This window comes from Xiphias gladius, chromosome 7 (assembly GCF_016859285.1).
Source record: "Xiphias gladius isolate SHS-SW01 ecotype Sanya breed wild chromosome 7, ASM1685928v1, whole genome shotgun sequence".
NCBI classification, from domain to species: domain Eukaryota; kingdom Metazoa; phylum Chordata; class Actinopteri; order Istiophoriformes; family Xiphiidae; genus Xiphias; species Xiphias gladius.
In genome coordinates this window covers 10,010,377-10,031,847 of record NC_053406.1, presented here as the reverse complement: position 1 = coordinate 10,031,847, position 21,471 = coordinate 10,010,377, and the positions used below count along the sequence as shown (strand labels likewise).

At 39.5% G+C, this 21,471-nt stretch overlaps 2 protein-coding genes across 4 annotated transcripts in view; one reads left to right on the top strand and one right to left on the bottom strand.

Annotated features, from left to right (window-relative positions):
* Nucleotides 1–21,471, top strand: part of veph1 (ventricular zone expressed PH domain-containing 1) — a 78,839-nt gene that overhangs the window by 10,184 nt on the left and 47,184 nt on the right. The window contains exons 4-5 of one of the 2 annotated variants that reach the window (XM_040131360.1): nucleotides 2,354–2,528; nucleotides 8,827–8,918. In XM_040131360.1, coding sequence (XP_039987294.1) covers nucleotides 2,354–2,528; nucleotides 8,827–8,870 — 219 coding nt within the window. In that variant the 3' untranslated portion in view covers nucleotides 8,871–8,918. Of the gene's footprint in view, nucleotides 1–2,353; nucleotides 2,529–8,826; nucleotides 8,919–21,471 lie in introns of those variants that run through there. The other variant, XM_040131361.1, reaches the window with a different exon arrangement.
* ptx3a (pentraxin 3, long a) lies at nucleotides 7,321–18,949 on the bottom strand. Of its 2 annotated transcripts, none has more exons than XM_040131358.1 (4): nucleotides 18,650–18,949; nucleotides 13,075–13,258; nucleotides 11,906–12,345; nucleotides 7,321–9,403 (listed from the first exon to the last, which is right to left on the bottom strand). In XM_040131358.1, exons 1-4 carry the CDS (start codon nucleotides 18,786–18,788, stop codon nucleotides 8,748–8,750), a joined length of 1,419 nt encoding a protein of 472 aa, XP_039987292.1. In that variant the 5' UTR covers nucleotides 18,789–18,949; the 3' UTR covers nucleotides 7,321–8,747. The 2 variants fall into 2 exon arrangements, with proteins under 2 accessions (XP_039987292.1, XP_039987293.1); XM_040131359.1 differs by having other exon boundaries at nucleotides 13,099–13,258; nucleotides 18,650–18,946.

The following is a 21,471-nucleotide window of genomic DNA, read 5'->3' as shown; positions in this document are numbered from 1 at the left end:
GGGAACGTTTGGTTTAAATATATAGACAAACACAGGCAATGTAATTTTTTTCTCTAGGTCCATTTTATTCTTAATGGTGTAGATACTAGGCCAGGCTTCAAACTGTAAATGTAAATCTTGCCTGCTTTCCCCATCAGACCTCCACGGCTAAATGGCTTAAAAGCAGAGGGTCTCTCTCTCTTCCACCTTCGCTCTCTCTATCTCTCTCCCTACTTCCTGTTGGAATGGGAATGTCCTTAATACCACCATAATGAGACTGATTCTTGTGGAAAGGCATGTGCACACAAACACACACACACAGACACACAAACAGACTCACACACACGCACGTAGAGGTGAGACTTAAACTTCTGACAGCTCTGACACTAGCTTCTGGCTCTGATGTCCTAACTCCAACAGTTATCAGGGGAGCACTTATCTTTCTTCTCTCTGTCGCTGTTTCTTTTTCTGTCTGTTTTTTTTCTTGCTTTCATTCTGCCTATTTTTACTGTGTCACTTGTCCTTCCTTGCCTTCTCTTACCCTCCAAATGGCTTTATTTCTTCTCTGATCTCTTCTACTTTCTCTGTCTTCTTGTCATTTTGAATCTACAGATGCATGAACACTCTTTTACCCTGCCACTGAAACTCCCACAGAGAGGAGGAGAGAAATACATCAACATCCTTTAGGAAGAAGGGTTTTCATTAGCACACTGCTTGTGTGCCACACACACACACACACACACACACACACACACACACACACACACACACACACACACACACACACACACACACACACACACACACACACACACACACACACACACACACACACACACACACAGACATATATGCACACAGATTTCTGGCTTATGATGAGATGAGTGTTATTTATATGGACTCCTTGATCTGTGCTGTGCCTGGCATTAAATGAACTCTCCCTGGGAAGATGAAATCGAGAGAGATGGGACAGATAAATAACTCTGTACATCCATATATAAGGAACCTGCTAGGGAGCAAGAATGTTCTGAGGATTCTATTGACTTACATCCACTGCCTCCATTCCCCTTGTCCCCCTCAAACATAGTCTAACTAAAGCATATACTCTGTTATATAACAGGTAAGCAATGACACAAATAGTTCAGATCTCCCAATAATTACAGTTAATAATTCTGGATTTTAAGGCTTTTTAAATGTTGATTTTACTTGCATGGGCACATATTTGAAGTAAAATTAGGGCATGCCAAATAAATGACTGGTGGGATGACAACTTCTTTGTGGATACACTGTCTGCACTGCCATCATGTGGCAAAATAGAGGCATCATAGAGAGAGCACGTGTGTGTACAATTTTTCACATCTCTAAAATATCAACTGTAAACATCAGGTTGTAAGGCATTCTGGGTATTTTTAACTTGAAGTAGGTTACGTTGGGGTTGAAAATGGGTACACATGTATGAAAAAAATATAAAATCTAATATCCAAGGAGTGAAGTGGACATATCGATGTATCTTACAACATATCCAAAGGTGGATTTGTGCTTTAAGAGCAAATCTACTTTATGTAGTCACTGCCAATGGGCTCTAGTGTAAATCACAATTTTTTCCCAGGATGGGGGGGTCAACTGCGATCTCCTTTGGCTGTCTCCTTTCTTCCACAAAAAACACATATACAGTACATGTTCAAACAGACTCTCCAGTTGAGGGTGCTAGTGTACTTTGAAGCCCCTACCTCCTGCTTCATTCAACCTTATGCTAGGGTCAGAATCCGCAAATAAAACACATGCTCCTTCACTCCTCTCTGTACTTGCATCGCATAGTAAACGCAAACAATTTAAGTCTTAAAACCTGTTTTAATCCTTCTGGCGCTCATTGTACTTTTTCATGAAAGTGCCACTTACTGCTGCTGCTTATTGTTTGAAATTACTAAACATCTGTTTGATGCATGGCTCACTGTTGGTGAGAATATTTATCCCTTTGCACCTATAAAGTTGTTGTTGTTGTTCTTAGTCATTGTAGATAATAGGACATACTCCATTATGCCCACTTTCCAAATTACCCTTTGTCTGTGTACATGTAAACCATACACCAGTGTCTGAACAGAGATTCCCCAGTCTAATACAAACGTGTGGAGCAATATTGGGACTGCAGTGTGACGGCTTAAAGAACAATACTGTACCAGTTTTCTGCGTGTTTAACCCTTTTAGCACAAATCAGACTCGTCCCTTAAAATACAAAAAAAACCAAAATCTTCCTCTTAATATGAAAAAGGGTGTTTGGCAATGTCCTAATCAAAATCCCCTGTGTTTCCTTCCTTTCCCTGAATATATGACTATTGCTGTCTCCTCAGCCTCCTTTCTACTTGTGTCCCCTCAGAACTACAGTTGCCCTTCGGTCATGGTGCTGGCCGTCCCGGTAGCAGTGCGGTTCCTGCAGAGAGGAAACAGGGAGCTGAGCAGGAACATGTCAAGTTATCTCTCCCTGGCTGCTATAGCCAAGGCTGATCTGTTGGCTGAACACACAGAGGCCATAACCCTCAGCGTGCTGGGAGGTAGGGCTTACACAAACACACTCACACACACTATGCAAAAACAAATGAATGAAAAATTATGAACATTTCTGTGGATACATATGCACACTCTCCATACATATTATCATACATACATAGAAACAGATGTGCATAAACAGTTTTTCATCGTCGCCCTGCCAAACTTCAATAGCTGTTGCTGTTAAAAAAGGGAAAGTCACAGGTAAACTATGTCGTTTCTGTGATGTGCAAACGACAGTTTGGCTGACTTGTTCTCTATAAATGTGGTTTAAGCATTAGCCTGTGTTCGTGGCAAGTTTTACCCTTTCAAAGGTGCCTCTCGTCTCCTCTCCTCTCCTCTCGCTCAATTTCTGCTGCCCCAGTTAGATACAGATCTTCCTAAACACTTAGGGAAATGTGTGTGTGTGGGCGTGTGTCTTTTGTAGTGACTGTAAAAGGAAAGAGAGGTGTAGAATGAGCTTTGCAGGAAAGTTCTGCTTAAGAATGGACATGAAAAGGATTCTCTAACAAGACCATCGTAGGCGTCATTGTGTTTATTTAGCCGCTGATGGTTGACATGTGGGTTTGGCTTTTAGGAATAGTACTTGTTTGCTCTTACTGTTAGCAGACCTGAAATAATGGGATCAACTGTTTTACTGGAGTGGAAATGGAATTACAGGCGTAATCCTTAGTTGTAGTAGCAAACCACAGTCTTATCCTATCATAAGCCAAAGTGAATACTGTTATAATGATTGCCAGCTCCCCAAGGTATATGTTAATGATGGTAAATAACAGCTGCTACAAATCATCTTTTCCCTGATGGCACTTTGATGCAGAATGGAAATTCATAGGCAAGAAGTGCTTATTATGCAGAGAGGAAAACAACTGCTGTTTTGTCTTGTGCATAATAACATGTTTTTGTCTGTGTGTGAATGGAATTAGTGTTTTTTTCAACTTGGTTCTATTTTCTCTACTTTCTGATCAGCCTCACTGCTGTTTACATCCGGTCTGTTTTGCCCACACCTGTTATTCTATTCACCAACTGATGGCTGATGACAGCTTTTCTGCTTATCACACAAAGACAGATTTGGCTATTCACACTGACAACAAACCATTTGTGCATTTAGCCCCACAAGGAATCAAATACCAAAAACTATAATACATAAATAATATAATACAAATCTAGCAGTGTGTTAGGAAGTGCATGTATCCTCTAAAAGCAGAACCAGTGCAATAGATAGGAAATCCTACAGGGGTGAAATTGCCCTCAGGGCAACACACTTTGTTTAAGTTTACTAGTGCAGTGTGGGTCCTTAGAGGTCCATAGTTAGAACTGTCTGATGGAGATCTGTATACCCCTGAGGCCTTCACATACACGCATATACACACACAAGCTCCACTGATATGAGATGGTTGCTCTGCAAGGGGTCAGTTAATAGCATTTACTCTCTCCATAAATAATTCAGTTGCATATTATGTGAACTTGGCTTTGCGTGGCTCAGTTTGCTCACTTGGCATGTGCAGGTGTGCGTTTCTGTGTGAATCAATCTATGTGTTTGGCAACATGCTGGACTAACACCCCACACACATACACACACACACACTAGCACGTGGTGCTAATCACCTCACACAGCACCAGAGTGAGGTGCCCACCATGGTGATGCTCCCACCGAGCACATTTTCTGCCAGCAGCTCAGCACATGAAACAGCTTAGCTCTCCGCTGTCTGGTTAATTTTACAAGTGAGGTGTAGCCAGGTTCTGGGCTTGGAGCATCAAATAGTTTGGCAGACACTTAACACTTTTGGTTCATAAAAGTATGGGTGAAAATAGAGATACCAAGCAGCCCCTGTGAGTAGGAAAACAGAAATGAGGGGTTTTTCTGATTAGAGTAGTAATACGAGACTAAAAAGACCATTTTTTTTCAGTTGGGTACTGTGTTCAACATGGTCAACATGGCTTAATGTTGATGTTGGAAGTGCATTAAGATGCAGTTCCTCTAACTGCTGGTAAATGTTGACTCCTCTCTCCAGAAATATAGAGTCATAACATCAAATCAGCTAATGTTCTTTAAGGGGCATCTTGGTGAGTTTTTATTTTTGAGAAAATTGCTGTATTTAAGTTACACTGCGAACTTTTTGACCAATAGTAGGACTTTTTAAAAGTAGGTTCATGTGTTGTTTATATTATGCACACACAAGGAGTATTTAAAAAAAATCATTGAAAAAGTTTTATGAATAAATAAATAGAAATATATTTGCATGTTTGTTAGACCTTAAATATACTCACAATGTGTTTGGGTGAGTGTAATCTTGAATGTAATCTTGTTTTTTGTTTACAAGAAAACTCTACAGGAGAAATTATTAAATCTTTAAAAAATTATTAAATTTAGGAACATATTGATTTAATTGACAAGCTATTCAAAATCAACTGTAGTATTTGCTGATACTGTTTTTGTCACTTTTGCCCCTTGGCTTTTTGCCCTTACTCTGTTACCTGGCTTTATGCATTAAGTGTTACGCCAGAGTCAAACTCAGTTCATTTCATAGCCTGAAGAAGCAAATAAAGAAGTCCCACACTGGTTGTATCAGTGTGTCATTTTAATGCATTTCATTTCAATGTTTACACTTTGTAGTCCACACACATGTATCAAGTTCCTGCATGTCAGCCACTCAGTGGATACAGTCATAATGTTTGTGAGTTGAAGTGATGATGGGCCTTATTAAGGCTGGAATATGTGACACACACACACACACACACACACACAAACACACAAACATGCACACACACTCAGAGCAGAGAGAAGATAAAGGTGAACAAGGCTCGCTGGAAGGCTTTATTAAAGCGAGGCCAGATTTATGTTTCCTTGGGCGGTTTTTAATGCAGCCTTTGCAGTTTCAAATTTTTCCCCCTACTACTGAGGCTCATCTACTGTGCTCTGAATGTTTCAACCTCATGTTGCCTTTTTAACAAGCCCGGACCCTCTACTTCTCTCTGCACCCCTCTGAAATTTCAACATAAACACAACAAAACATAAACACAGGACTACAAACACACATATTCATACCAAAACGTGCGTGCACACACACACACACATACACATACTTTAGCTCATTGAGCCAACAACAGATGACCTCTCTTTTTCTCAGCAGGAAGTGAGCTGATGTAATGGGGTTTTGGTGATGTTGATGATGGGGGTGTGACGGGTTGGTTACATGAGCTAGCGTGATGGATGGACTATGCATGTATGTGTTTATACTGCAAGTTAATTACCAAAGCCTGAGGTTGCTACCTGCTGGTTTTCTGCTAATTTTATCTGCCTCCTTGCGTTCTTTGGAAGGTAGCGTGTTGGCACATGGCTTGGCTGTATTTTGTACTTTGTTGTGTTTCTATCATATATCAGTCAGTTTAGTGTATAGTAAGATTTATGAGGATGTGTGTTTGTGTTTATTAGTCACAGGAAGCCAGCAGCAGGGTGCAGAGTGATGGTTTTATAGCCAGCTACGTTAAGCCACAACAGAACTCAGTTATTATCAGATGTCTCTTGCACGCACAAACACACACACACACACACACACACACACACACACACACACACACACACACACACACACACACACACACACACACACACACACACACACACACACACACACACATTCACAACATATGGCATTGCTATGGTCCCGTAGGGATTTAGAGCCAAGTGTGTTTTCCTACTCAAAGTAAAACCTGATCTTAAGGTAACACTGAAGTTTGGAATGTGTCATCTGTCAAAGTTATATGTCTTTTTTGGCTCCCCTGCTACAAAACATATGTAGTTACTGTACTGTGGTTTGTAAGGTTAAAAGAAGGCAGAGTGAGAAGGGTGAGTGGGGCTGGTTGGATGGGGCTGAGTTTGAAAGGTGATGTTTCCATTTCGTAACAGGTCACAGTTACAGAAACAGTTGGAGACTACGCGATGTATTTCACTAATGGGCCTTTTTCTCAGCATGTAGCAGCATGTGCAACTGTAAACTATAAGCATATGTGTGCACAGCAGCAAAAAACGTGCATGCTATTTCTCTAAAGTTGCAGATGTATTTTCAGTGCCATTTTCACTGAGTATCTCAATTAATACAAGATTATATATAGTTTATGAAAGTATCTAGGGCATATGTCTCTAAGTTCTCATGTACTGTATATCATAATCTCAGTGAGTCAAACTTTGCATTACTGCTCTCTTGAGAATTTTGACTTTTTCCTGTTACATTATCCACAGAGACAAACATACTGTAGTAGTGATAACTTTCTGACCCCTCAAAATTTTGTTTTCGTCTTCACTGTGCTTTCAAATGTCGATCTAGTGCATTTATTTGCCTTGTTTCAAGCTCCTTGAATTGCCTCTGTATTTGAAAGGCTTTACACAGATGTACTTGCTGCCTTGCAAGCTTTGCATCAACAGTTTTCTGTCCACTCAGCTTGTAACCATTGTGCGCTTCATAAGAAAAAGGATGAATTTAGTTATCGTACATCATAAAGTTTGAAAACAGTTGCAGATGTATTTCCAGTGTCCAATGAGCATTTCTATTAACATTTTAGCAACATAGATAAAATGTTATTTTTGCAGTACGACTCTTTGCTCAACTAACACTGAGATGCCTTTAAACAAGCCAACACCAAGCTGTTCCACAACCCTCAGCAACACACTGATTGAAAGTCCTTCCTAAATACTGCGTATATGCAAATGACAAACGGTCAAATCTTGTCTTCATTTTGAAATGACAAAAGCACTGACTACCCAGCAAGGAGATATACTATAACTTGAAATGTTTATTCATAACTCACTCTCCATTCATCCAGTCATGTTATGCAAAATATATTTATGTACAAAATACATTCATTTTCACATTTTCACAAGAAAAACAAAAGCAATTTACATTATAATACAAGACAACTTAGTTCACAAAAGATTAGATTGTGTAAACATTGTCCTCAGTTTCTTTATCAAACTAAAAAAAAACCAATCTCAATCTCCAATGACAAATCCAAAAGTTACTCTCATTTTGTTATGCAGTATCAAAAAAGAAGACACATAAATGTTACCCTAAAATTAAATGACAACTACTGACAAAAAAACAAAAACAAAGCAGAACTGGAATTATATACCTCATATGAATGTAAACACTTTGATGAGTACAAATTTTGAAATGTAAGGTCTTAAAATTTTTTTGAATTCTTCTCTAATTCAATAAAATTATGATAATAAAATAATAACAGTTTTGTTTGAAGCTATTTCTAGAGTCACTATATGTCCAGGCTTGAAGTAAAAGATAGTACAGCAGTTTTCAGTCACACAAGTATTTCATAAATCACATGTTGTACTGCACATTACATAACAATACAACATTAACATTAGTTTGATACCTCTGCTTTCAGTTGTAATGGGGATAGATTGCAGTCAATCTTCAGCTTCCAATAACTGTGCCTACAAGACTGCAAAGGTGGTAAAGTAAATATTTTATTATATTAATGTTCCCCAGTAAAATGCAAAGGGGAAATGGATTTTGCATTAATAATAGATTAATTACACTTGCACAAATCAAGATAGAAAGAAGGAAAATGCATTATTGCTCTAAAAAAACACACCATTCTGCAATTACAAGATAATCTCTTGTATTCGACTATGACCTCTTATTTTCCTCTTCTCCATGATTGTCTGATAATTACTCTCTTTACTGGCTTAGAACCCATTCACTTTAACATTTGTCTCCTTGTCTCTTTTGCAGTCTTATTAAGTCTTTGGTAAATGCTGCTTGCAGCAAGTGTACTGCTACAATACAAGTTTTCTAAGCTGAATGTAAGTCAGTGTGAGTAGCGTGTGTGTGAGTGGGTGTTGCAAAGAATGCAGCATGTGTGTGTTATGGCCTCAGTTCAAAAGGTTATGTTACAAAAATAAACCGCAGTTTCTCACAGCATTGGCTTCCTCTAATTTGAACATGTCCAGTAAATTTCATTGCAGCATTAGCGTTCATGTTAATAGCGATGGAGATGGTGAATAAAACAGTCTTGATAACAACATAATAATTCAAACATTTAACTACAGGTACAAAGACAATGATGATGATGATGACGATGATGATGATAAAAGCAGCTGTAAGTTGCTCTCTTCATTTTTAGCATGAAAAGTTATTATGATGTTGCTGATATTCACGATGATGATGATCATGATAATGCTGATGAAAATCACAAAGAGTAAGAGTCTATTAGTAGATGAACTGAGCGCCCCCATGTGGCACCATCTCTGTCATGCCCCACGCCACCATGTTTCCTCTCTGCTCACAGCCCTGGCCCCTCTGCAACGCCAGCTGGGAAATCTCCTCCTCTGACAGCACCCTGTCCCACATATTCACTCCTGTCATCTTCCCAGCGAAAGCCAGCTTGGGATCGAATCCTCCCTCAAACCCCGCCACGCCGCTCCCGCTGCTTGGAGACAGAGGGCAGCAGCCATTCCTTTCCTGCCCTAGCTGGAGTGATCCCCCGTCAGGTAAGACGTGTCCCTCAGCCACTCCAGGTGTGGAGGCCACTTTTTTCCCACCTGCCCACAGGGTTGCCAGACCCTGCTTTGAGGACCAAGTCCCACACAAATGGATCCACTCTCCCAGGTTCACCACACCTCGTGCCTCCACCAGGTGAGCCTCTCCTCCAATAGTGAAGAGTACAGAGGTTTGGCTGAGCAGCAGCTGGATCTCATATGGGTTGCGCCGGTTTCCATAGGAGAACAACACGGTTTTGTTGGCGACAGTGATTGGCTTCACCCACATGCAGATGGTGAAAGATGAGGTGGAGAGCGGGACATCTGGTATGACGGAGGTGTAGATTCGACGGGAACGCATCGGGAAGAGGAGGGCCATCTCACAGCCTATGCAACAAGCAGACGTAACAGCGTTTTTTGACACTGAATAAAATCATCTTTTCATATGCAACATCAGGTCGACTTTTTATGGATATGCTGGATGTCTATAACAATATTAAATAGCTTGAAGTAACTCATTAACTCCCCCACTAACCTTTTTATTGTGTGACAGTTGAGAGGAAAACAAACAAAACATGTCTCTTAAGTGTCACAGAAGGGATTGAGGACTCTAAATAGCATTGTTTATGGGCAAATTAATTTTTTTCAGGATTATGGATCACATTCAAGGCTAATAATTTTAATATGTTTACAGGTATCAATAAATGGTAATTCAATCCGGTTCTTATGCAGATGTCAAATCAACTTTTATGAGAATGGTATCAACACATAATATATAATGGTATTAACAACGATCAAAAGAACTTTACAGAGCAGTGACGAAGACCAATATCAGCGCATGAAGCTGAAATAAAAAACAACAAATCTTACTGTTTATGAAGAAATACTAGGGGTTTAAACCTTGTAAATAACAGGGAGCCAGTAAAGAGAGGCACGGACGTGTATAAACCAGGCAAGACAAAAATATCAAAGTGGTACCAAAGACTAGCACCAGTCAAAAAACTAAAGCTGGATTTAAATATTAGTTCTGGATAAAAGATCTTCTAGATTTCTTGCCTATGGCTTTACAGAAATGATGAGGGGCCCAGGTCTGGTGTAATAAGGGTATTTTGATTTGGAAGGCCGTATATACATTAATCTAAGTTATAAATTAAAGTTAATATTGTTCAACTGGAGAAATTTTGTCAGCATTTGATGTCCTCAGGGTTGTTGTTTTCGAGTTCTATTAGTTCAGCTTTACTGTAAAGGAAGATAAAGTTGGGTGTCATCAACATAAAAAAGGAAAAACTAATTTTATTTTAATGATGTGGCCAAGTGGGAGCATATAAAAAGAGAAAACAACTGGGCCTAAAATTGAACCTTGTGGTGCTCCTCCTCTCTTCACTTATTCAGTACTCGCTCTCCCTTTCAAATTCATTCTGGATTTTGAAACCTACTTTTGTTGGTTAATTTTTTGGTATGCAAAACACAGAGTGAGGCTTTTCTTCGCAATTTATCCTCCATTACATGTAAATGTATTTTGTGCAGAAGAGTTCTGTTGTATGGTATAGTAGACCCACCAACCTCTTTGCTTAATTTTGCATTCTTCTTCACTCTCTTTTGAGTTTTCTCTTCATCATTTTTCTTCCCGATTAGTTTCTCTCTCTGTCTCCTTTTCATTGTCATGGTCTTGACCTGCCCCCCTCACCCCTCCTTTCCCTCGCTCTCTTTCTCTCTCTCCCTCCAGTTAGCAGAAACACTCCCCACCCACTAAAAAAGGGGATCCTAGATATTGATGTTATATTTGTCTCAGGTTTCTGCCATTCAGAAAATAACGGTGAAAAAAGACATTTTGAACACACATGCGTGTGTGTATGCGCGTGTCCATGATGGTTTCCATCTGGTTCTACTTTCCCAGGATGCTTTGGTGTGGTTTTTGTGGGAAACCGGCTAATGATTACACCTCATTCTTCTCATTATGTAGTCCAGACTTACATTTCTTGACTATAAATGCATGTGTTCAAAAGTGTGCATTTGTGTGTGTGCATGCATGAGATGAGTAATATGTTTTTTTGTGGGGGGTTTTTTTTTATCAATTCTTGGAAATTAAGTTTTCTGACTGACATGAGTTGTCTCTTTGTAGGACTAAACTTGCTCCAGGTTTACTTCCTCACACTAAGTCACTTAATCTCTAAAGTTACATTGTTATTAGTCATTTTAGTTATTAGTGTTTATGAGTAAACCAGAGTAGTAGCTCTGCAAACTGAAACCACTAGTAGATCTGCTAACTGAAACCTACTGGACTGCAGTAGGAGTTCTGTCCAAAGACTGTGTTTGTGTATTCTCCTTATCTTTTACCACTGTTTCATGGGGCTTCTGTTATTTAGGACTTTAGGATTAGAAGGCAAATGTATGGATTGATGGATGAGGTCTCAATCTGACTGAGCTGCAAGTCTTTTTGTTTTTCTTGAGTCAGGACTCATCAAAAAGTGTGCATAATAAATGTTAAACAAACAGAAATAAGAGGCAATAAATGAACATTATATAGCTGACCCCATACCTTTCTTCTAATTGTTTGACTTGACTGTATCGACAGAGACTAATATTAGTAAGTGAAGTGAAAATGATAGGTTGGTACTTGAGGCAGACAACACGCCTGGAGACAGACAAAGGAAGTGGAAAAGGTATGTAGGACATATACAAGCAGCATGATTAGTTGTTCAGAAGCAAGGCATGACAGAGGGGGGTCTCATTCTTTTATCTCAAGCGTGACCTGAATGTGTCAAAAAAAACTGAAGGTGGAAGGTTGTTTGGGTGGCACTGTTGAGAAAGGTTAACAAAAATACAAAGAAACAAAAAGCAACAGCTAAAGACAGACAAGGATTGCTGATGGCAAGCTGGATATCTTACCTGCCGGCAGGTGTCTTTGCATAGATGACCTCAGCACCTCTTCCAGCTCCACCTTCGTGTGTTGCAGCGCAGACACAACCCCGTCCAGAGCCACCTCTCGTGATGTGACCTCCTGCTCCAGGTGCCCAGCCCCTGCACCCTCTGGAAGCTGGAATCCTGTTTTTGTATTCATCCCCATCCCAGCTCCAGGACCGCTGAAGCAGCTGGTCTCCAGCTTGGTGAGTCGGGAAGCTTGCGTTCGTGCTGCAGAAAGGAGCTGATGTAGCATCGCCTCCAGGTTGTTAGAATTCCTGACAGAATTCCCGGCAGCAGCAGAAGTCTGATCTCCAGATTTGAGGCGCTCCAGGGTTTCTCTTAGGCGGCCCTCCAGTTGCAATGCCATCCTTCTTCCTGCTGACTCCATTGCAACCCCACAGGTACCACCATACTGGGCTACAAACCTTATCAAATGGACCAATGTAAAAAATATTCACCAAAGAGCTCTGCAACCAAGGCTCATTTAGCACTATATGGCCTGAAATCAGTATCAGCCCCTATTCACTCATAAAACCATTGAAATTAAAATGAACTGGATGACTTCAGGATACTGGTCTTAAGTAAAGCAGAAATTCTGTTGTTTAATCCATAAGGCAATCAAAAAAAATCTGCAGCAATTTTGATAATCAATTTCAAGTTCAAGTAATTTTTAAGGAAAAAAAAACAAAACAAAACACAGGATCCAGCTTCTCAAATTTGAATATTTTCTGTTTTTTTTCCATCTCCTATGATGGTAAAATGAATATATTTGGGGTTTCAACTGTTGATCAGATAAAACAAAAAGTTTGACGACACCACCATGGACCGTAGGAACATGTGATGGCCAATTTTCACTATTTCCCAACATTTTATAGTCCAAATGATATATCAATTGATAAAGAAAAAATAAGTGATAAATTATTTGATAATGAAAATAATTTTAAGTTGCACCCTTAGTATCTAGATGGATCAAGGATCATGGATAACAATACTAGTATTTGGACTTAAAGGTTGTAAACTTTGATTACACGTCATTTGAAAATTAGTCCTGACTTCTTAATATCAAGATGCTCAGCCTTTCAAAAAATTTAACTAATTTGTACATCTATCATAAAAGCTCATTTAATTTCATTTGAAACCGTAATTACTCTGACCTCTCATTCCTTTGTCCAACCAACCTGAGCATTTCTCCACGCAATGACCCCATCTCCACCTTGATGATATCATTGGCGTACTGAAGCAGCATGTTCTCCCTCATCTGACTATTCTCCAGCATTGAGAAGATTTTGTCCCACTTGGTCAGGTCTGGAGAATTGCAGGGTGCAGAGCTCGGTGTAGCTGGAGTGGATGGTGGAAAGAGGGAAAAAGAGTAAAGATATCTAATAGAAGATGAAATCATTGGGGTTTCTACAGCATGTATGTAGAGGATGATTTCCTTTTGGATGGAACAGGGGTTTTCAAAGTCTAACGCTGTGGGCCAACCTTCAGACAAAATTGTTCACATAATACATAATTGTATCATCACATAATGATGATACAATGTTGCAAATGAGTCAGCTGGTCAGTGATGGGCTACAACTAACAACAACAACTTTTTAGGCTGTATTATTGGCTGGACAACAACAGTAGGGCCAGTCCTATAAACGCAAATGTCCGCCACAGACTGACTGACTACTGAGTGATGAAGTTACAACATTGGTCGGCCGGCCGAGTGTCGGTGATTCCCCATTGGCCGTTGCTCTTTCAAAATGAATTGGGCATTTTCTATTATGTCATCAGGGGAGCGTTTAAAGGCAGTGTTTCCAACTTAGACCTTCTGGATTTAATGATGTTTCACTCCCCTTTAGTGACTTTTTTTCACAAAAACGCCTAGCAACAAATCTACTACTTCTGGTACAAACCTTAGCTACTTTCCGTAGAAGAGTTGCCAGTATTGTCCCGCTAGGGCAAGGCCATGTTTCCCTCCACAGTCACACCTCTCTGGACATCCCATTCAATTGAACACACGGCAGTCGACACATATGTGGATGAGCTTCTAACTTTCTCTCTGAGTGATCATTTTACAAGTACGTATAGCCAAAATCACAGCACAGCCGCTGTCTTTATTTTTTATGTGTATGGTGATTTTTTCAGACGACGTCGTGGTTATAAGATTTTAGTAGTGCAGAGCAGCAGCTTGGAAATGGCTTGGAAGTGACTGCTAGTTATGGCCCAACTTAATGGCCCATGTTTCAGTCACTATTTCATACTTGTTCTGGTGTCTGACAGCAGGAACAGAAAAATATGTAAATGAGAACAGCTTTATGGGGAATTTGGCTGTATTAAATTACTGTATATGTGAACACAGAGACTAGGAGAGAAGCAAACACATAAAGGGTTGAAACTGACTGACACTGGGCAGAATGCAAATACGACGCAATGACGTCACGGATATGGTAATTAGCATATTACATCATTTAGAAACATTTAGGGACTTTCTGAGCAGTATTTAGCTACTTTCAATTGAAAGTAGTTGTTTACAGTGGCTCCACAACAGTTTTTGACTACATCTCCAATTTCATACACTTACCATACGTGGTTCAGCCATGGACACCATTAGTATGCCGGCTGATACTAGTTCCTGTTTGCAGTGCACCCATGGTCATAAAGACAACTATCACTGGATTATTTTGATACTGAAGAAAGCTGAAAAAGGTGCTGATTCTTAGGCAAGTTGTGGAGTTAGAGGGAGCATCTTTTTTCTGTGATTTCTAACCGGATTTATTGACGTGTACACCAGGGACATCCGAGTGAATCAAAAAATACAGTGGGCAATAAGGGTTTTAAAGTACGTAATTGCCCTTCATAAAGTAAAATTTGTCCTGCAGAGGTTTAATTTTGCACAGTGTACTTATTTACCAGATGGGAGGACAGGTGTTGTACAGATGGAGGAAGCAGGAAAATATCATTAACTTTTATTAGAAGTTCTGAGTTGAACCTACTGTGATTCAAGGCCATAACTGTAAGGAGAAAGAAGAAAAAGGAAAATGTGTTTAATTCTGCTGAAAGATCTGACTGCTGCGAATGCCTTGGCAGAGATAGTGGAGATAGATAGTTGAACAAGAGGTAAAATGAAGGGTACAGTTGGGGACAAAAGACGAAGTCAAGTTGCTGGGACAGAGATAAGAAACCTTGCAAAGAAATAGGACAATTGGCTCATAAACCAAACACTCTGGCTGCTGTTTTTCTGGCGAGATCCAGGAATAATCCAGGAATGAGAATATGTGTCAGACACACTGTTCTGATTAACGTTTGAGCCTGTTTATACCTGCAGAGGGGCATTATCACAGGACTGCAGGATTTGTTTTGGCTGCCTGTCCCCAAGGTTCAAAGGAAATTAAGCAGAAGGTTCATGCACTCTGCTCCCGCTGACTTACCAAACTAAAGGCTCTGGTCTGACAGTGGTTTAGCAATGATTTTGATGGAACTGGGAGTAAGTAGAGTGTAAAAAGACCTCTTAGAGTTAGATTTCCTTAGCTTGGATCTTTGACACTTTTACAGTACTTTTGACCTACTTTGTTCGAGGACTTGTAAAGTCAGTTCTACTACTAAACTTACCTCTTATTTTGATTGGGTTAGTACTTATTTTTAAGAGACATGACAGTCTGTTTAGTTTTATTTGTTAAAATGATCTCTACTGTTTTTTTATGAATGAATGAATGAAACCTGAAACATTTAGTTGAATAATTAATTAGTCAATTTAAAAAAACGTATTTGAAAGTAATTTGATAATTCAATTGATAATTTAAGTTATTTTCTAAGCAAAAATTCCAAATAAAACTGAATATCTTTTGGATATTTTTTGGACCGTTGGTTGAACAAAATGAGACATTTGACAGCTTGGGCTTCAGGAAATTTTGATGGGAATTCTTCACCATTTCCTGCCATTTTATAGACCCAACCAATGTTTGATTAATTAAGAACATAACTGCCAGATTAAAGGCTACTGAAAATAATCACTAGTTGTGGTCACAGAATGAATTAAATTTATTTTTTGTGACTTTTTAAAGGATGAGTAGCAATTACAGGAATGAACCGTGAATGAAGTATATACACACTGTGTATGTACATATACAGGCAGATGGGGGCAGATGAAGAACAGGAGGCTACAACCTGTAGCCTCCTTTGACCAACAGTCAGAGAGGATAAATTGTTAGAAAAATGAATAACTAAATGTGTGGGTTTACTTTATGAGCTGTCATGTTGCCCTCATTAATTTAAATTCCATTTAGAGACTTGGAGATTTGAGCAGGTCAGAAGCAATGATCTGTGTCTTCCTCCAGGCTTTGACCTCTTTTTTTCCTCACACACCTGCACACACACTGTACTTATCTTACATGATTTGACTTTTTCTCCTTAGTCCAGCAAGCCTGTTATGAATTTTTGTGTTTTTGAAAGAACACACACAAGCAAATGTTTTACAGGCATAGTGCTGTAATTCATGTGCTTTTATTTTACTATTGTCAGCCATTTGTTTGAGCCACTCTCATTTTTGCCTTCAATCACGTTTAATCACATCACAGGCTGTACCCAGAGCAAGTTTCCTGCTTGTTAACTGTTGGTGTTGCAATTATACCTCCTGCCAGGTTTAAAACAACAAACAAATGCTAGCTATGAGGGGCCAGTTGCATGCACAAAAGCTGCATGAACTCAAACTTTCTCTTTATGTACACACTTGAACACATTCTTCTCTCTCTTGCATTCACACCCCTCACATGTAGGCTCCAAGCAATGCACACAGAGAAACAGTGATGCTTTCCAAAACAGCTAATAGAAGATTTTCATAATGATAACGTGCTTCTGCGATTGGTGAAGTAAAGTTTATTTTATATCCCACATTCCATACAACAGGCGTAGATTCAATGTGCTTCAAGACAAAAAGCAAAAAAGGCAAAGTTCATACATAACAAAAACATATAAAATAAGGTATTACAATATAAAAGGGAATAAGATATGTAAGGTATTATTATTATAATTAAAAGGGAATAATACTAATTACAATAGGGATAACAGTTTTACCAGTTAACAACATACTTTACAACTAACTAAAAGCTTGTGAAAAAAGAGATGTTTTTAGTTTTCTATTGAAAGATACTGTTGTACAGACCTTAGCTCATGTGGTAGAGATTTCAAAAGAGTAGGACCATAGTGACTTAAGGCACCATAAACTGATTGAGAATGTATTCTCTATTGTAGTGTGGAGGCCTTTGCTTGATGATCTAAGGGGTCTATCTGGTGTTTACTCAGTGAGCATGTCAACAACACAGGAAGGAGCTAAGCCATTCATAGATTTAAAAACATAAGTCGTATTTTAAAATCTATTCGTTGTTTTACTGGGAGCCAGTGAAGAGAAATTAAAACAGGAGTGATGTGTTCAGACCTTTTGGTTTTAGTTAATGCTTTGGCTTCAGCATTCTGAATGAGCTGGAGTTTATTTAACACCTGCTTTGTCAGTCCAGCAAAAAGTACACTACAGTAATCTAGTCTACTAGAAATAAACGTATGAACCAACTTCATGCAGAATCTGACTGAGACAGGAAATTTAGATATTTTTCTGAGATGATAAAAGGCTGTCTTGGAGATATTAGATATTTGCTTCTGGAAGTTAAGATCAGCATCCAAAATCACACCCAAGTTTTTGGCATGCTCACACGGTTTTACAGGCAGGGGAGTTAACAAAGAGTGAATCTGGTGCCTCAAAGCCTTGGGACTGACTAAAAGAATCTCTGTTTTGTCTTCATTTAGCTGTAATAAATGTTGGCTATCCAACATTTGATATCAGCAATGCCATGGATGAGGTCATTCACTAGGCTTAGGTTCTTGGCAGAAACAGATATGTGTAACAAAAAAAGTATGGAAACGCTTCATGAATTTGTTTTTGGTGATCAGTCATTCATGCTGTAATTTGTTTTGGCCCTGTGCTTTACTGGCTCAGCATATTCTTTGATGCTGCTCATCTCATACACAAACTCTGTCTCTGCCAACAGACTGTATACTGTAGGTACTGTGGCACTTGTTTTCAGTTCTCTCTGTTTCTCTCTCTGTATTTAAAGTCGCCCTTTTTGCGCATGAAAATACTCAATGAACTAACCAGCCAGGTATCAGCCTGTTATTTCTCAAAGAATAGCAGCAACATGATCAGCATTATCATACATATCCATCACTGGATCAATAAACTGATTTATTTATAGACTCCACCCAACCCACTAACCCCCAAAAAGTGAAGTGATTACATTATAACTGGATGCCAACTGTAATAGATTTGCATGTGTTCTACTCCAGCTCACAATTTTTATGCGCTCCGTCATCCTATGGTGATATTACCATTCAGTCATAGTGGAAAAACACTCTACACAACTTTCTCAGTTTTACAGTTTCTGATCATTTTTGGTGACTGATGCCTAGTGCTTCTGTTTCAGATTGAGGACTTAGGCAACAGTTTTGCCTGTTGCTGCTCTCCTACAACGCATTTCCACTGTAATGACTGTCATCTGTAATGACAGAGAGCGAATGTATAAGCACAACGAATCTAATGTCCTGATCTCACTTCTCACACAAAAGTGTGCTTAAATCCAACAAGAAACTGATTTCACGCACCAGATTTTAATTGAATTGCAACCATGGCTATCGGAGGATCTTAATCAGATACATTTTTAGCTCCAACACACACATACACAGTTCAATACTCACGTTCTGGTGTTTCTCCCTCTGTGATCTCATTGTAGTAGGTGTCAGCGTAGTTGACCTCGATATCATCCTCATATGCGAGAAGCAGACACACACACACCGACAGCACACACACTGCCTGGGGGAGCCTCCACCGAAACATGCTGCTGCTGCTGCTGACTGAATGTGCGCGTGTGTGTGTATTGAGAGAGTAGGTTGCAGTCGAGTTGGCTGTGTGTGTTTTTGTCTCTGCTGCCTCTCTCTGTCTTCTCACTTTCTACAGCGCTGCAGGTCCACCACTCTCTTTTTCAACCCTCACTCTGTCATACAGTATATGTCCCTCCTCCCTAATGACTCCCCACCTCTTTCTCTCTCTCCCAGTCTCTCTCTGTCTTTCTCTCTCGTTTTTCTCATTAAATGCTGAGCAATCCCTTGGCAGGAAGCCTGGCAGTGTAGAGTACTCCAACCAGAGATAGGGGCTCGTTGGGCTCTACACACACACACACACACAAACACAAACACACACACACATACACACACACACACACACTTACAGACATTTGTATTACTATACAATACGTAGGAGAACTTTCCATTTATTTTACTGTTTATCCATAATGTCTTAACCTTCAAATCTTAACCCTCAGGCCTGCATACTTAATCTTAAAGGATAAATCCTGTTTATTACAGTTTAGGTCTTACTTTTGTAGTTTTGTCAGTAATTGCTGAGATCTGGGAACAACGCAACATCGAAGTAGCAAAGTCAGAAACATGAGCAGTCAGAGCAGCAGGTTTTAACAGTTTGGCCAGATCATCAAAACCACCTTATCTGAGTTAAATCCAAATGTGAGCCCACCCAAAATGCTGGTAATCCCTCACTGCACTGGACATTTTCACCAAGTTTCCTCTTCTGAAATAATTTCCTCTCATGTTAATTTAACACAATAATGTCATACCTGTGACTCATGCAGGAGCACTGGAGAGGACTGCAGGGCTTGTACATTCATCTGAAGTATGCCAGTGGTCATTTGTGAAACATGACACACCACCCTGACAGTAGTCTCTGTGAGATGGGCCACAGATCTCAACATTTACACTGATGAGTATAAAGAAGACAAGAGCCAACTCTGCAAAGATAACATCCAAGTTGTAATAAACCTTTAAACTCATCTTTATACTAACCTTAACACTAAACCCAAGCTATTACTCCACTTTGTTTTTTAGCCATACTCTGATCTGAACCTCATCCTTATTAAGTCAATTAAAACCCTTACACGTTATTCTACAAAATTATACATTCAAACACACGGGAAAGTCTTTTGAGGAAATTAAGAAATGTCAAAAATTTCCATCCTTGTGAAAACACTTCTCACAAGTGCAGAAATGTAAAGGCAGCACTCCATCTCCATCCTGCGAGTAAGGCAGTGACTCATGCGTCGTTGGAGGTAGCCCGTATGTCGTAATCGCATACAACTGCAGCTCCCGCGACTCACAGAGCCAAGGAGAGAAGGGGGAAGAGGTAATGGAAGGGGGAGGTAGCAGAGAACACAAACTTTCCTGATTTTTGCCCCATGCCGAGTGTGTGTGTGTGTGTGTGTGTGTGTGTGTGTGTGTGTGTGTGTGTGTGTGTGTGTGTGTGTGTGTGTGTCTGCTGACGGAAGTTTGAATGGAACCCAGACAACAGGGGTTTCTAAATGGGTTTATTGTTCTCCTGCTTTGCTCTGCTTATTTATTTATTTGTCAGCCTCACCATGTGTGTGTGTTCATGTTTGTGTGTATATACAGTACAATGTATATGCATCTGTGTGAACTGCCTAAATTCTTGTGTGTATGCTTGTGTGTGTACTTTCAAGGGAATGGAAATAATGACTTCCTCATGGGATTTTAGGGTTTTCCCCTCTCCAGCTCTCATCCCCCTTCCTCCATCTTTCTCTCTGCCTGTCTCTCCTTCATCGTGTCTTTTTTCTCTCTTTCAAATACCTACTGAAACACACAGTTGTCCACTTGTTATCTTGGAGGAACAGCCTTTTCATTCATACAGCTGCACTGAAAGTCAGAGTCAGAGTGAGCTCTTTATCACCACTTGATAGAATACAGTGTTGATTTATTCCAGGTGTGCATTTGATAGTTGTTTTTTTTTAGACTGCTGCTATAGGTAGGTCCTTCTCAGTAAAAAAAAAAAAATAACCCCCCTAATGCACAAGAAGTGATTTGCTTTATGTCTCCTTCAGCTGCTGCAGTTATTTGATTCATAAAATAGGAAGTGAGTAGTCAGCATGAATATCCACTGTTAACAGTCACTGACCAGGCAAAGGAAAAAGCACTACCACCAAGAACTAAAAGATTATCATCTCTATATCTAAAAGACAAAGACTGTCAAGGAACGGGCGCAGTTTGATTGACAAGTGACAAGTGATAGCTTGGTGCTAGTACTGCAGAGACACCTCAGCAATGACATTACAGGTGCCAAAAATGTAGACTTTGCCGACTTCCAGTGATTTACAAAGACTGAATACAATGCACACAGAGAACAAGAGTGACATTACACAGAAACAGGAAAACCGTCAAAAGAACATAGAGTTGAACAACAACGACCAAGGACATTAAGAACAACAACATAAAAAGCACAGCACTTTAAAAAAAATAAAAAATGTAATTATATAATATTAAAAAGAAGAAAGAAAAAGAAAGAAAGGGTTAAAGGAAAATAAATCAGCAAATAAATATGCAGTATAGAGTGAGAAAAATCCAATAAAAATGACAGGTCATTAAAGCTCTAACTTAGAGATTTAGAGAATGTGCGTTTTTCATATAGAATATAACAATCAAAATATGAAAAATGACAT

Excerpts from the sequence above, each read along its gene's own strand:
- ptx3a (XM_040131358.1), bottom strand. The coding sequence starts at position 18,788 with ATGTTTCGGTGGAGGCTCCCCCAGGCAGTGTGTGTGCTGTCGGTGTGT. Across the intron at positions 13,259-18,649 it reads AGAGGGAGAAACACCAGAAC|CTACACCGAGCTCTGCACCC; the intron begins GTGAGTATTGAA and ends CATCCACTCCAG. Across the intron at positions 9,404-11,905 it reads GCAAAGACACCTGCCGGCAG|GCTGTGAGATGGCCCTCCTC; the intron begins GTAAGATATCCA and ends CTTGTTGCATAG.